Raw genomic sequence first — 17,105 nt, forward strand, 5'->3', positions numbered from 1 at the left:
AGTGGTGTCGCGACAGGCGTGAATGGAGGGACGAATGGAGACGTGTCGTCTTCAGCGATGAGAGTCGCTTCTGCCTTGGTGCCAATGATGGTCGTATGCGTGTTTGGCGCCGTGCAGGTGAGCGCCACAATCAGGACTGCATACGACCGAGGCACACAGGGCCAACACCCGGCATCATGGTGTGGGGAGCGATCTCCTACACTGGCCGTACACCACTGGTGATCGTCGAGGGGACACTGAATAGTGCACGGTACATCCAAACCGTCATCGAATCCATCGTTCTACCATTCCTAGACCGGCAAGGGAACTTGCTGTTCCAACAGGACAATGCACGTCCGCATGTATCCCGTGCCACCCAACGTGCTCTAGAAGGTGTAAGTCAACTACCCTGGCCAGCAAGATCTCCGGATCTGTCCCCCATTGAGCATGTTTGGGACTGGATGAAGCGTCGTCTCACGCGGTCTGCACGTCCAGCACGAACGCTGGTCCAACTGAGGCGCCAGGTGGAAATGGCATGGCAAGCCGTTCCACAGGACTACATCCAGCATCTCTACGATCGTCTCCATGAGAGAATAGCAGCCTGCATTGCTGCGAAAGGTGGATATACACTGTACTAGTGCCGACATTGTGCATGCTCTGTTGCCTGTGTCTATGTGCCTGTGGTTCTGTCGGTGTGATCATGTGATGTATCTGACCCCAGGAATGTGTCAATAATGTTTCCCCTTCCTGGGACAATGAATTGACGGTGTTCTTATTTCAATTTCCAGGAGTGTATGTCTCTTTACTATAATCTTACATTATATGGTGATGTGGAATTATTTGAACTTCATTATGGACTGACAGCTTGTCACCTGAAACCAAATTATGTTAATGTCAATTCTGTTGGTGTCAAGATATTTCGATCACATATTTGCTGTTAACCATAACATATCGAAAGAAAAAGGATCTGCCAAAACATAACGTAACTAACAAGAAATATTTTTTTGCGAAATAGCGTGGCATAAGAAAATTGCACTTAAACGTAAGGTGATGTGTTAACTTGCTAACCGAATGCACATTATCGTCATTTGTTGGCTGGTGACAAGCTACCAGTACATGATAATATACAAATGGTCCTGCGTAATTAATTAAGGTAATGACAAAAAATAAACAAAAACTGCTCGAAGCTTAATTTTTGTACAATAGTTACCATTTAAAAAAAAGTTCACATTTCACAGATCTGAATAAATAATCCCACTGAAACATGTTTGGATCACATGAAAAAACAGTTTTCGTAACAGTGGGACTTTGCATGCAATAATTTTAACAGAGGACACGGAAATGCAAGGAAAGCAAATCCAAATGAATATAAACTGAAAAAGAAGCTTCATTTGGTGACGGTGGGATAGTGTCACAAATTATAAAATTTGGCGCTCAACCTCTAAGTAGTGAAATACATGACATATGGATAAATGAAAGCATACTAAGGGACTAGAAAACTGAATAATATGCCGTTTCTAGAAATAGCATTATATCTTCCTATAGCGTAAGTATTCAGCACTGAGATACATGTAAATTATTTTGAAGACTGTGAGACTAGAGAGAAAATTTATCACCCCGACACGAAGATGGCGCTGATACAAATGGCAGTTTTGTTTTGGTTCATTGGTACAGGTGCCGTAATAATATAACTCAAGTGTCCAATCACTCGGAGAAACATGTTTGTTTGTAAGTTTCGTTCTTATGAGTGGGTGCAAAACTGTGCCACGCTAAAATTCTTTGCTAAAATTTCAACGATAATTCTCCCAAATCTGGGAATGGTTTATCAGGAGACTGAACATTCATTTTCAACTGTTGAGAAGTGGGGTGCTGTGTTAAAGTGTAATTGTTCTTTTTGCGTACATGGTCAAGGTGTGAACAATGTAACTGTGCATGAAAATTCAGTATCTGCAGTAGACACAGATATATACATCTCCCCATTTTAGGTATCCAGAAAGCAAAGACAAGCAATGAGTACCATACCGGATGCTAGGGTATACTCACAGATATTTTCCTTCGTGGTACCTTATTATGTACACACATCAGTGTGCTTGTTGCTTTTTTCTCTGCATCGAATACTCTTCCCACAAATACGCCTCAAACTTTTTGACCTGATGCTTTTCGCACGGTTGCAGCTGCACCACAAAATGAATTACGCCCTTCAGTATTGACTAGCCGTTTTGCGTCCATACGTCAACCCTTCAACACTTGACATGCTGCCCACAGGAGAATAAGTATTAATGGTTTGCTCTAGCCACATGTACTTGGAGATACTAACCAACCTAAAAACATACGATTTGCAGTTGCAACAATCACTAGTCTGCAAATGACATAAATTCAGATGTAGTGTTGTTCAGTATACTGTCCTCAGTCACCAATAGAATTATCTGCACTTATGTCTGTTACATCCTGTGTGCACACAATCTAATGATCCCAGTTCCACATATGTTGTGAAGCACAGTCTAAATGTAGTCCAGAATGCAAGCACACAACAGTCGTAAACAGTCTCACACAACAGTCATAAACACTCAGTCTGCCCAATATAGGCTCTACAGTCACTGTCTGTACTGTAAAAGCAGAATCAAGTTTTAAAAGAAATTCTTTCGGGAACCAATCTCCTCTAGCATCTATTGGGTGGAGAAAAATTGTGTTACGAAATTTTATGTCTGTAGCCAGTAGGAACCAAAATTACTAATGTTGTGTAGGTCGACAACGCACAATTTATAAACTACGGAAACTTGGCGCCACGCGCTCCAATTGGCCACAGAATTGCCCCATTGCCGGATGCTCTGTACAACGCATGATTGCGAATGCTTTGCCTGCCGGAGATCGCGATGAATCCAAGGCGGCCCGCACGCTCGGTGGTAGCGCGCCAGCCTTCCACTCTGGGGGCCTGGGGGCGAATCCGCCAGGGTCCCGACACATCTATTGTAGTTTCATGATAAGGTATAACTGGAACAAACCCGTCAACAGCTGTTAGCTCGCATACAGAAAGTCTTTTACAAATTGTGTCAGCCCTGAAACGGGCATTTTTTATAGTTAGGACATTGTTTACTGAAACAGGTGCTCGAAACGGCGACCCACTGACGCGACACAAGCTTGGTAATGCCTAACGGTGTTTCGCCGAAATCTTTCAAAAATTCCTGGCGTTGCCCTGATGTTATTCGCAGCTGGTTGAGTGCGATCCGTTAATTCCTCTTCATGTGAATGCCTCTGACGTGAGGTGGAGATAAATAGCAAGACCTGTTCGACACTATGCGTATCAAGTTGAGGCAGTGGTGGGGCGAAGGATGTTTTTATGTGTGAACCGACAACCGTAGTGCTGCCCGTCAACCGACAAGTGGCAACAGGGCAATCCCATGGCCAATCGGAGCGCGTGGCGCCAAGTTTCCGTGTTTTAAAAATGATGTATTGTCGACCTACACAACATCAGTAATTTTGATTCCGACTGGCATCAGCTCTCCAGGGTTAAAATTTAGTGACAAAATTTTTCTCCACCCTGTATATCTACACCAACATCCTGAGTTGTTTCTCAGATATTTTCCATCCTATGTCTTTCCCCAACGTTTTCTACGTCCTCGGCTACCTATAGTGACATGGAAATTATTCCCTTATGTCTTAATAAACGTCATATGATGCTGTTCCCGCTTCTAGTCATTGTTTGCAGATATTTATTTCCCCGACGATTCTGTGGAGGGACTTCTTATTTCTTATCTTATCAATTCACTTAACTTTCAGTGTCCTTCTGTAACATCACATCTCTGATAATTGGATTATTATGTTTATGGATTTTGCTACAGTCAATGATACACTTCCAGAGAATGCTGTCTCGTAAACGAACATTCTAAGAAATTTCTTCCTCAAAATAAGGCCTTTGTTTGATAGTAGCTGACTTCTTTTGGTGATGAATGCCCTCTCTACCTGTACTAAACCACTTCTTATATTATCATCTTTCCTTCGTCCATCTGGTGTTACTCGGCTTCCAAGGTAGGGGCAGTCCTTCACTTCCTCTACCACTTGATACTCAGTACTGAAATAAAATTTATCACTTACCTAATATTTGGTATCTCCCATTACTGTTTTCTAGCTTTCATTTACTCTTGTTCTGCATTCTGTGCACAGTACATTATTCATTGTATTTAAAGGATCGCATAATACTTCTTCAGTTTCAATCAGTAAAAGGCAGCATCAGGAAATCGTATCACTGACATATTTCACCCTGAATTTTGACCTCACACTTTAACCTCTCTTTTATTTCCGTCATTGCCTCTTCGACATACAAACTGAGCAGGAGGGGTCTTTCCGCAATACGCACTTATTAATCCGAGGACTTCTCTCCTCATTTTCCATTTATGTTGTGCCCTCACGGTTAGAATTTCAAACATCTAGCAGCACTTTATACTTTACACTTGTTCTACATCGACAAACCCTATGAAATTGTCTTTTTTCTGAACTCTTGCCTCCATTGGTCAGCGAAACGTCAAAAATGTCTCACTGGTGCCTTAAACTTTCCCAGAGTGAAACAACTCCCTTCTGATAACCATTTCGTTTTTGATTGTTTCACATTTTTTCTGCTGCCATTTCTCTTTATATTCCCCACATTTAGTATTAATTTCGTTCCTAAGTTACGTACGCTGCTGTAATCAGTCATTTTCCTAAATATGTTTGCATTGCCTTGATTCGTCGATCAATTGAAGTATATCATCTATTAATCCTAGTTGTATCTATATTTGTCCATCCCTCTCTGACTGCTCTTTTTATCTACAACCTCAGAGAATTTCAGACCCACATCATCGTCCCACAGTACCTCACTAACCATCTTCATCACACACTGAACCTTCACGAAGACTGTGTTGAACTTCAGCCTACTCTTCATGATCTACGTGGCGGAGGGCACTTTACGTGCCACTATCATTACCTCCCTTTCCTGTTCCAGTCGCGTATGGTTCGCGGGAAGAACGACTGCCGGAAAGCCTCCGTGCGCGCTCGAACCTCTCTAATTTTACATTCGTTATCTCCTCGGGAGGTATAAGTAGGGGGAAGCAATATATTCGATACCTCATCCAGAAACGCACCCTCTCGAAACCTGAACAGCAAGCTACACCGCGATGCACAGCGCACCTCTTGCAGATTCTGCCACTTGAGTTTGCTAAACATCTCCGTAACGCTATCTCGCTTACCAAATAACCCTGTGACGAAACACGCCGCTCTTCTTTGGATCTTCTCTAGCTCCTCCGTCAACCCGATCTGGTACGGATCCCACACTAATGAGCAATACTCAAGTATAAGTCGAACGAGTGGTTTGTAAGCCACCTCCTTTGTTGATGGACTACATTTTCTAAGGACTCTCCCAATGAATCTCAACCTGACACCCGCCTTACCAACTATTAATTTTATATGATCATTCCACTTCAAATCGTTCCGCATGCATACTCCCAGATATTTTACAGAAGTAACTGCTACCAGTATTTGTTCCGCTATCATATAATCATACAATAAAGGATCCTTTTTTCTATGTATTCGCAATACATTACATTTGTCTATGTTAAGGGTCAGTTGCCACTCCCTGCACCAAGTGCCCATCCGCTGCAGATCTTCCTGCATTTCGTTACAGTTTTCTAATGCTGCAACTTGGCATCATCCGCGAAAAGCCGCATGGAACTTCCGACACTATCCACTAGGTCATTTACATATATTGTGAAAAGCAATTGTCCCATAACACTCCCCTGTGGCACGCCAAAGGTTGCTTTAATGTCTGTAGACATCTCTCCATTGAGAACAACATGCTGTGTTTCTGTTTGCTAAAAACTCTTCAATCCAGCCACACAGCTGGTTTCATATCCCATAGGCTCTTACTTTATTTATCAGGCGACAGTGCGGAACTGTATCGAACGCCTTCCGGAAGTCAAGGAAAATAGCATCTACCTGGGAGCCTGTATCTAATATTTTCTGGGTCTCAGGAACAAATAAAGCGAGTTGGGTCTCACACGATCGCTGTTTCCGGAATCCATGTTGATTCCTACAGAGTAGATTCTTGGTTTCCAGAAACGACATTATACGCGAGCAAAAAACATGTTCTAAAATTCTACAACAGATCGACGTCAGAGATATAGGTCTATAGTTTTGCGCATCTGCTCGACGACACTTCTTGAAGACCTATGCTCTTTTCCAATCATTTGGAACCTTCCGTTCCTCTAAAGACTTGAGGTACACGGCTGTTAGAAAGGGGCAAGTTCTTTCAGGTACCCTGTGTAGAATCGAACTGGTATCCCGTCAGGTCCAGTGGACTTTCCTCTGTTGTGTGATTCCAGTTGCTTTTCTATTCCTTCGACACTTATTTCGATGCCAGCTATTTTTTCGTTTGTGCGAGGATTTAGAGAAGGAACTGCAGTGCGGTCTTCCTCTGTGAAACAGCTTTGGAAAAGGTGTTTAGTATTTCAGCTTTACACGTGTCATCCTCTGTTTCAGTGCCATCATCATCCCGGAGTGTCTGGATATGCTGTTTCGATCCACTTACTGATTTAACGAAAGACCAGAGCTTCCTAGGATTATCTGTAAAGTCGGTACATAGAATGTTACTTTCAAATTCACTGAACGCTTCACGCATAGCCCTCCTTACGCTAACTTTGACATCGTTTAGCTTCTGTTTGTCTGAGAGGTTTTGGCTGCGTTTAAACTTGCAGTGAAGCTCTCTTTGCTTTCTCAGTAGTTTCCTAATTTTGTTGTTGAACCACAGTGCGTTTTTTCCGTCCCTCACAGTTTTACTCGGCACGTACCTGTCTAAAACGCATTTTACGATTGCCTTGAACTTTTTCTATAAACACTCAACATTGTCAGTGTCGGAACAGAAATTTTCGTTTTGATCTGTTAGGTAGTCTGAAATCTGCCTTCTATTACTCTTGCTAAACAGATAAACCTTCCTCCCTTTTTTTATATTCCTATTTATTTCCATATTCAGGGATGCTGCAACGGCCTCGTGATCACTGATTCCCTGTTCTGCACTTACAGAGTCGAAAAGTTCGGGTCTGTTTGTTATCAGTAGGTCCAAGATGTTATCTCCACGAGTCGGTTTTCTATTTAACTGCTCGAGGTAATTTTCTGATAGTGTACTCAGTATAATGTCACTCGATGCTCTGTCCCTACCACCCGTCCTAAACATCTCAGTGTCCCAGTCTGTAACTGGTAAATTGAAATCTCCACCTAAGACTATAACATGCTGAGAAAATTTATGTGAAATGTATTCCAGATTTTCTCTCAGTTGTTCTGCCACTAATGCTGCTGAGTCGGGAGGTCGGTAAAAGGAGCCAATTTTTAACCTAGCTCGGTTGTTGAGTGTGACCTCCACCCATAATAATTCACAGGAACTATCCACTTCTACTTCACTACAAGATAAACTACTACTAACAGCGACAAACACGCCACCACCGGTTGCATGCAATCTCTCCTTTCTAAACACCGTCTGTGCCTTTGTAAAAATTTGGGCAGAATTTATCTCTGGCTTCAGCCGCTTTCCGTGCCTATAACGATTTCAGCTTCGGTACTTTCTATCAGCGCTTGAAGTTCCGGTACTTTACCAATGCAGCTTCGACAGTTTACAATTACAATATCGATTGCTGCATGGTCCCCGCATGTCCTGCCTTTGCCCCGCACCCTTTGAGGCTGTTGCCCTTTCTGTACTTGCCCGCGGCCATCTAACCTACAAAACCGCTCATTCCACGCCACACAACCCCTGCTACCCGTGTAGCCGCCTGCTGCGTGTGGTGGACTCCTGACCTATCCAGCGGAACCCGAAACCCCACCACCCTATGGCGCAAGTCGAGGAATCTGCAGCCCACCCGGTCGCAGAACCATCTCAGCCTCTGATTCGGACCCTCCACTCGGGTCTATACCAAAGGTCCGCAGTCAGTCCTGTCGACGATGCTGCAGATGGTGAGCTCTGATTTCATTCCTCTAGCGAGACTGGCAGTCTTCACCAAATCAGATAGCCACCGGAAGCCAGAGAGGATTTCCTTCGATCCATAGCGACACACATCATTGGTGCCGACATGAGCGACCACCTGCAGATGGGTGCACCCTGTACCCTTCATGGCATCTGGAAGGACCCTTTCCACATGTGTAATGACTCCCCCCGGTATGCACACGGAGTGCACATTGGTTTTCTTCCCCTCTCTGGCTGCCATATCCCTAAGGGGCCCCATTAAGTGCCTGACGTTGGGGTTCCCAACTACCAGTAAGCCCACCCTCTGCGACCGCCCGGATCTTGCAGACTGAGGGGCAATCTCTGGAACAGGACAAGCAGCCATGTCCAGCCGAAGATCAGTATCAGCCAGGGACAGAGCCTGAAACCGGTTCATCAGACAAACTGGAGAGCCTTCCGTTCAGCCCTCTGGAATGTCTTTCGCCCCCTGCCACACCTCGAGACGACCTCCCACTCTACCACGGGTGAGGGGTCAGCCGGGCAGCCACAGCCGCAGTCCGATCGGAGGATGCGTGGGACGAGGTGGCCATCCCCGACAAACTACCATCCGGACCCCCACAGTGATGCCCATTGGCAACAGCCTCAAGCTGTGTGACCGAAGCCAACACTGCCTGAAGCTGGGAGTGAAGGGATGCCAATTCAGCCCACGTCCGAACACAGCAGTTGCAGTCCCACTAGGTAATAAATCTGTTGTCGACATTGCATCATAACTTTGGGTGATGCATTACATAGTCACCCGTTCGCTAAGACAGGCAATACCAAAATGCTAGTTGTCTGCATGTTAAAGACAGAACACAATACTGAAGCTTCTCATTGCTGATGAACCTACACAATTGACCAAAAGTATTGGGCCCCTTGGTAGCTTTGAGAGTTGTCAAAAATAAGAGTATTAAGTAGATAGAAACAATTTATTACAGTTTTTAATGTTTATTAGTAACAATAAATCAATATTTATGGGGCCACCTGTAGCCCTTATTACAGCAGAAATTATTTTTGGTAGACACAACTCTAGCCTTTTGCAATCTTCGTCACTTATGGCGCTACACCCAAGGCGCAGGCAGTCTTTTAGTTCTTCTTAATTGTGTGCCGCCTGCCTTGGCAGTTCAATAAACTCTGTAAATTCTCTTTTTGGTTTAGGTAAGGTGATTGGGCAGACCAGTCCAGAAGCTCGATGATATTTTCCTGAAGCAGATTTACACGTGACCTTTTGTCCCACTTCTGCAGTGCTCATGCAGCCTCAGATCACAACGTCCTTGCCCATCCGGCAATGGTCATAGGTCACACAAAAATCTGAAATGTGAATAAATATTGTAGACAATTCTTTCATGGGTTTTGAAATTAATACATTTTGTTTGTTCTGGGCCTATTAACATGTTATTCGGTCATGGTGAATTGCTCAGTAGTATATTGTACGAATCGGTAGGAACACTTCATAGTTTTCCAAATCTCCACCTGCGATTTCCCTTGCTCTTGCAAAAGCTTTATCTGCACTCGTTTTTCTAAACTAAATTCGTTTCCTTTCGGCACAGCGCAACAGTACCATTGATGTCACACACCTAATCAGGAAAAGAGCACTCGATTAGTGATACGTGTCCACAAGAAGCGAATGTAACAAACTGAATAGTACACGGAGAAACATCCAAATGATAAAGTTTATTATACCAGATGTTTTATTGATGACTCTGAGGTGGATCATTGTTTTCGGCCTTTTTTGATGCTGGCAAACAACATTTTAACCAATGGTTTTGTTTACTGTAACTTATATTGCACATGTGCAAAATTTCTAGGGATATCAACAGTGGTCGTGCGGTTCTAGGCGCTACAGTCTGGAACTGCGGGACCGCTACGGTCGCAGGTTCTAATCCTGCCTCGGGCACGTATGTGTGTGGTGTCCTTAGGTTAGTTAGGTTTAAGTAGTTCTAAGTTCTAGGGGACTGATGACCTCAGATGTTGAGTCCCATAGTGCTCAGAGCCATTTGAACCATTTTTTGGATCTCAATAATTTCGGCCAAGGGTATAGAAATCAAACGAAATAACAGAGCCTGTTGGGATCACAGACTAATACAAATACTGCAGTTTACAGCATATGGATCGCTGCATCCTCATTTTGACTATGTCATACGTGATCACCTCCGTATTCTCACCAATTATCGTCCTTCAAAATGTTACAGGAGCGACTGTGGAGAAAGACGCGATCTCCAACATCTGCTGAATGCGTAGGAGTGGATGCGAACAGGAACTTTGACTTCCATTGGATGGGTAAGTATTCATAAATATTCATTACATCTAGTGTTGATTTACTTTAACGTTTCTCCATCTGACTGACATTTCGTAATTAGCGCATCCGAAGGCGTTCCAGAAATTAATTTCTTATTGTGCTGTTTCTAATAAATCTTTAATAATACTTTGAAAATGCTGTTTCTCAGATTTTATGAATGCTTTGTCACGTATATAGCCCCAAACACAGAAGAAGAAGACAGCTAGAAACATCAAAGTTATGTTACTAATGTGTAATGAAAATGCAGTTGGGAATAACAGGCATGCAAGGTTTTCCTCAGGAAAAGTGCCGGTGTGATGATGATGATGTTTGGTTTGTGGGGCGCTCAACTGCGTGGTTATCAGCGCCCGTACAATTTCCCAACCTTTGCTCAGTCCAATTTCGCCACTTTCCTGGATGATGATGAAATGATGAGGACAACACAAACACCCAGTCATCTCGAGGCAGGTGAAAATCCCTGACCCCGCCGGGAATCGAACCCGGGACCCCGTGCTCGGCAAGCGAGAACGCTACCGCGAGACCACGAGCGGCGGACAAAGTGCCGGTGTGTGGAACTGGTGATGAATACCTGCTTTCCATGTGTCTGCGGCGTTCTAATCATATTTCTCCATCTTACAAAAAGCTATCTCGACTAAGTGCAGACAGGCGCAGAATTTCCACATACTCTGCCTCCTCTACTGACTCATGAAAGTACACTTTCCCTCATATCTCTCCTCGATCTTAAGGTTCCTAACTGAACAACACAGCAGAAATATTCGTTCTCATCAGAATAAAATCGTTTCTGTCCCGTTCCATCATTCATTCAGTTTCTCCAACACCTTCTTGTAATATGATACCGACTGTGAAATCATCTCGCTTATTGTGTCAGGGAACTGAATAACAGCTTAAGCTTCAAAAGATAGTGAATGAAATATCTAGTAAAGAAGCGAAAATGTCTACCTTTGTCGCTGTACGCACTCGTTACTCCAATGGGCTCTTCACAGTTTCAAAGAGCTCTTAATTTCGTAAATGTTGCATATACTGAGGTGACAGAAGTCATGGGATAGCGAGATGCACACATACACATGGCGGTAGTATCGCGTACATAAGGTATAAAAAAGGGCAGTGCACTGTCGAAGCCGTCATTTGTACTCAGGTGATTGGAGTGATTAGGTTTCCGGCATGTTTATGGCCACACGACGGAAATTAACAGGCTTTGAACGCGGAATGATAGTTGGACCTAGGCGCATTCCGAAATCGTTAGGGAATTCAGTATTCAGAGATCAACAGTATCAAGCTTGTACCTAGAATACCAAATTTCAGACATTACTTATCGGTACCGATGACGACAGCAGTTTGGTCCCTTAGGAATTCACACACACACACACACACACACACACACACACACATACACACACACACGCATTACTTATCACCAAGAACAATGCAGTGGCCGACGACCTTCACTTAATGACCAACAGCAGTGGCGTTCGCATAGAGTTTTCAGTGCTAGCAGACAAGCAACACCGCGTGAAATAATTGCAGAATTCAATGTGGAACGTACAACGAACGTATCTGTTACGACAGTGGTGCGACGTGTGGTGTTAATGGACTATGGCAGCAGATCACCAACGCAGGTACCTTTGGTAACAACAGCAATCACCTGCTGCATCTCCCCTGGGCTCGTGACCATATCGAGTGGATCCTAGACTATTGGGAAACCTTCGCCTGGTCAGTTGGTAGGAGCTGAGGGTAGGATTCGTGTGTGGCGCAGACCCTACGAAACCATGGGCCCAAGTTGTCAACATGGCACTGTGGAAGCCAGCGGTGTCTCTATAAAGGTATGGACTGTGTTTACATGGAATGGACTGGGTTCTCTCGACCAACTGAACTCTGATCATTGACTGGAAATGGTTATGTTCGGCTTTTATCTGCCGTCATTCATGAACTTAATTTTCCGAAACAACGATGGAATTTTGTATGGATAACAGTTGCCGTGTCACCGGGCGCCAATAGTTCTGTACAAATCGAGCGAATGACCTGGCCACCCATATCGCCCGACATGAATCGCATCCAACGTTTATGAACATAATATAGAGCTCAATTCGTGCGCAAAATCCTGCACCAGGAACGATTTCGCAGCTAAGAAGGGCTATAACGGGACGTCTAGTGACTTAGTGACTTGTTGAGTACATGCCACGTGTAGCTGCTGCACTACACCGGGAGAAAGGAGATTACAACACAATATTACAAGGTATCCCATGACTTCTGCTACCTCATTGTGAATGTAAGGTTCTATGGCTCGGAAAACTATGCCAGAAAATACTTTTGTAAACCTATAAACACTTTTCGTATCTGCCACTATCAGTATTATTGCCCACCTGGTTAGTCGTGTGGTCTAATGCACGGCTTTCTGGATAGGGAAGAGGCACCTGGTCCCCGACACGAATCTGCCCGGCGGGACTTGTGTCGAGGTCAGGTGAGCCGGCCAGTCTGTGGGTGGATTTTAGGCGGTTTTCCATCTGCCTCGGCGAATGCGGGCTGGCGCCCCCTTTCCACCTCGGCTACACTATGTCGGCGGTTGCTGCGCAGACAAGCTCTCCTCGTATGCGTACACCACCATTACTCTACCACGCAAACATACACTTGTCTGGTGTGAGACGTTCCCTGGGGGGAGGGGGGGGGTGTCCACTGGGGGCCGAACGCACAATAACCCTGAAATAGAGGTTCGGAGTTGGGCGGCGGAGGGGTAAAGTGTACTGTGGTAGTCGCCGTGGGGTTGTGGACCACTGCGGCTGCGGCGGGGACGGAGCCTCTCCGTCGTTTCTAAGCCCCCAGTTAACACACAATACAATACAATACAATAAAATACAATCCGTATTATTAGTAGTAGTAGTGGCAGTGTAACTAGCAGCGTCAGCAGTAGCAGTACCAATGTTATTGTTAACGTTATTAGCCATTAGTCAGCACTATTTATTCACACTGCCTTTACATCCATTCAAATCTTCTCTTCAGTTCTATCGATATTATTTTATTACTATTTATCACATTAAAACTGTCTACTCTACAGAACATGAGTAATTTCCCAACTTTTGTTGCAGATAGTAACTTTGATAGTGAGCTCCAGCCACCTAGTTTGGCTCGGTAGATGTTGGCAGAAGTCTGTATACTTCTTGCCCATAAATTTACGTAAAACAGGCTCCTATTGTTGCACAGTGATTCTTCGCCGTATGTGACGAAGGCAAGCAATTAAAATGTTTTCATCGTAATCCAATGCATGTCGAAAGCGGGCATTGTGATTGAAACTACAGGAAGCGCTGTAGATTTACACCATTTTGATAAAACTCGTTTGATTATTCTAACAAAATCGAAAATAGTTCATTATTTATATACACTCCTGGAAATTGAAATAAGAACACCGTGAATTCATTGTCCCAGGAAGGGGAAACTTTATTGACACATTCCTGGGGTCAGATATATCACATGATCACACTGACAGAACCACAGGCACATAGACACAGGCAACAGAGCATGCACAATGTCGGCACTAGTACAGTGTATATCCACCTTTCGCAGCAATGCAGGTTGCTATTCTCCCATGGAGACGATCGTAGAGATGCTGGATGTAGTCCTGTGGAACGGCTTGCCATGCCATTTCCACCTGGCGCCTCAGTTGGACCAGCGTTCGTGCTGGACGTGCAGACCGCGTGAGACGACGCTTCATCCAGTCCCAAACATGCTCAATGGGGGACAGATCCGGAGATCTTTCTGGCCAGGGTAGTTGACTTACACCTTCTAGAGCACGTTGGGTGGCACGGGATACATGCGGACGTGCATTGTCCTGTTGGAACAGCAAGTTCCCTTGCCGGTCTAGGAATGGTAGAACGATGGGTTCGATGACGGTTTGGATGTACCGCGCACTATTCAGTGTCCCCTCGACGATCACCAGTGGTGTACGGCCAATGTAGGAGATCGCTCCCCACACCATGATGCCGGGTGTTGGCCCTGTGTGCCTCGGTCGTATGCAGTCCTGATTGTGGCGCTCACCTGCACGGCGCCAAACACGCATTTGACCATCATTGGCACCAAGGCAGAAGCGATTCTCATCGCTGAAGACGACACGTCTCCATTCGTCCCTCCATTCACGCCTGTCGCGACACCACTGGAGGCGGGCTGCACGATGTTGGGGCGTGAGCGGAAGACGGCCTAACGGTGTGCGGGACCGTAGCCCAGCTTCATGGAGACGGTTGCGAATGGTCCTCGCCGATACCCCAGGAGCAACAGTGTCCCTAATTTGCTGGGAAGTGGCGGTGCGGTCCCCTACGGCACTGCGTAGGATCCTACGGTCTTGGCGTGCATCCGTGCGTCGCTGCGGTCCGGTCCCAGGTCGACGGGCACGTGCACCTTCCACCGACCACTGGCGACAACATCGATGTACTGTGGAGACCTCACGCCCCACGTGTTGAGCAATTCGGCGGTTCGTCCACCCGGCCTCCCGCATGCCCACTATACGCCCTCGCTCAAAGTCCGTCAACTGCTCATACGGTTCACGTCCACGCTGTCGCGGCATGCTACCAGTGTTAAAGACTGCGATGGAGCTCCGTATGCCACGGCAAACTGGCTGACACTGACGGCGGCGGTGCACAAATGCTGCGCAGCTAGCGCCATTCGACGGCCAACACCGCGGTTCCTGGTGTGTCCGCTGTGCCGTGGGTGTGATCATTGCTTGTACAGCCCTCTCGCAGTGTCCGGAGCAAGTATGGTGGGTCTGACACACCGGTGTCAATGTGTTCTTTTTTCCATTTCCAGGAGTGTAGTTAATTAAATTGGACTGAGCAATTCCTGTTGGAAATTACGATTACTGATATGAAGAGCCGAAGCAAATAAATTTCTTAATTCAAAGGAAAGCTGAGGAACAACGCATTGGTGCAGAGCTGACTGAAATTTTACTTTTCTTATGATGGTACGGCAATTCAGGAACTAAAGGAATAAATTCTTTTTGCGACTTTTTAAACCAGTCATGCTGTCTGTCCTTCGTGCAATTACCTGCCTTGAATGGTTCAAATGGTTCTGAGCACCATGGGACTTAACATCTGAGGTCATCAGTCCCCTAGAACTTAGAAGTACTTAAAGATAAGGACATCACAAACATCCATGCCCTAGGCAGGATTCGAACCTGCGGCCGTAGCGGTCGCGCGTTTCCAGACTGAAGCGCTTAGAACCGCTCGGTCACTCCGGCCCGCCCTGCCTTGAATATCACACCTTTACCTAATTCCTTGTTCTGAGTGGCAAACTGAATATGGAAATTCATCCATTGCTTATTTATTTACTACAGTCAGAAGAATACACAGAGGATTCTATAAATTTACAATTTCAGGTAATAAAATGAAATGCATTTATAAACTGAAAAGCTAAAGATATTGGTATACCTGCCTAATATCGTGTACGGCCTCGCGAGCACGCAGAGGTGCAGCAACAGGACGCGATAGGGAATCGACTAATGTTTGAAGTAGTGCTGGAGGGGATAGAGATCATGAATTCGGCAGGGCTGTCCGTAAATCCGTAAGAATACGAGGGGATTGAAATCTCTTTTGAACAGCACGTTGCAAAGCATCCCAGATTTGCTCAATAATGTTCATGCCTGGAGAATTTTGTGGTCAGTGAAGGTGTTTAAACTCAGAAGAGTGTCCCTTGAGCCACTCTGTAGCAATTCTGGTCGTGTGGTGTGTCGTATGGTCCTGCTGAAATTGCCCAAGTTCGCCTGAATGCAAAATTGACTTGAATGGATACAGGTGACCAGCAGGATGCTTTCGTACGTGTCACCTGTCTAGACATATCAGGGGTCCCATATCACTACAACTGCACACTCCCCACATAATTACAGAGCCGCCACCAGCATGAACAGTCCCCTGCTGACAGGCAGGGTACACGGATTTATGGGGTTGTCTCAATACCCGTACACGTCTATCCGCTCGATACAATTTGAAACAAGACTCGTCCAACCACGCAACATTTTTACAATCATCAACAGTCCAATGTCGCTGTTGACGAGCCCAGGCGAGGCGAATGCTTTGTGTTGTACAGTCATCGAAGGAACACGAGTGGGCCTTCGGCTCCGAAAGCCCATATCGATGATGTTTCGTTGAATGGTTCGCACGCTGACACTTGTTGATGGCCGAGCATTAAAATCTACAGCAATTTTCGGAAGGGTTGCAGTTTTGTCACATTGAACGATTCTCTTCGGTAGTCGTCGGTCCCGTTCTTGCTGGATCTTTTCCCAGCCACAGCGACGTCGGAGATTTGACGTTTTACCGGATTTCTGATACCACGGTGTACTCGTAAAGTGGTCGTACGGGAAAATCCCCACTTTATCGCTACCTTGTATATGCAGTGTCTTATCGCTCGTGCGCCGACTACAACACCACGTTCAATCTCAGATAAATCTTGATGACCTGCCATTGTAGCAGCAGTAACCAATCTAACAACTGCGCCAGATACTTGTAGTCTTGGATAAGCGTTGCCGAGCAAAACACCGTATTCTGCCTGTTTACATATCTCAATATTTGAATACGAATGCATATACCAGTTTCTTGGAGCTTCAGTGTTCATATTCACACAAATAAAATTGAAATAACCTAATCTTTGCCCTGAAACGAGCGGCATCATTTTTTCTGCCTTGAACAATTCCTCTTCGTTGCAAGAAGCATGGCAACATAAGCATTGCCGCAGATGTTCCATTGTGTGTTTTCTCTAGATTCACATAGTGTTGTAAGTTTACCAGTTTCATTAGATTGCCCTTGTGGCCCAGCTCAAGTTGTGTGTGGCGGGTAAGGACTCTACTGGCTTAAACCC

At 45.3% G+C, this 17,105-nt stretch overlaps 1 protein-coding gene across 1 annotated transcript in view; it reads left to right on the forward strand.

Moving 5' to 3' along the window:
* The window catches only part of LOC126188786 (carboxypeptidase B-like), a 180,101-nt gene that overhangs the window by 106,462 nt on the left and 56,534 nt on the right, over positions 1 to 17,105 (forward strand). Inside the window, exon 4 of the mRNA XM_049930399.1 lies at positions 10,168 to 10,255. Within this exon, the coding sequence (XP_049786356.1) occupies positions 10,168 to 10,255 (88 nt within the window). The remainder of the gene's footprint in view (positions 1 to 10,167; positions 10,256 to 17,105) is intronic.

This window comes from Schistocerca cancellata, chromosome 5 (genome assembly GCF_023864275.1).
Source record: "Schistocerca cancellata isolate TAMUIC-IGC-003103 chromosome 5, iqSchCanc2.1, whole genome shotgun sequence".
Lineage (NCBI taxonomy): Eukaryota > Metazoa > Arthropoda > Insecta > Orthoptera > Acrididae > Schistocerca > Schistocerca cancellata.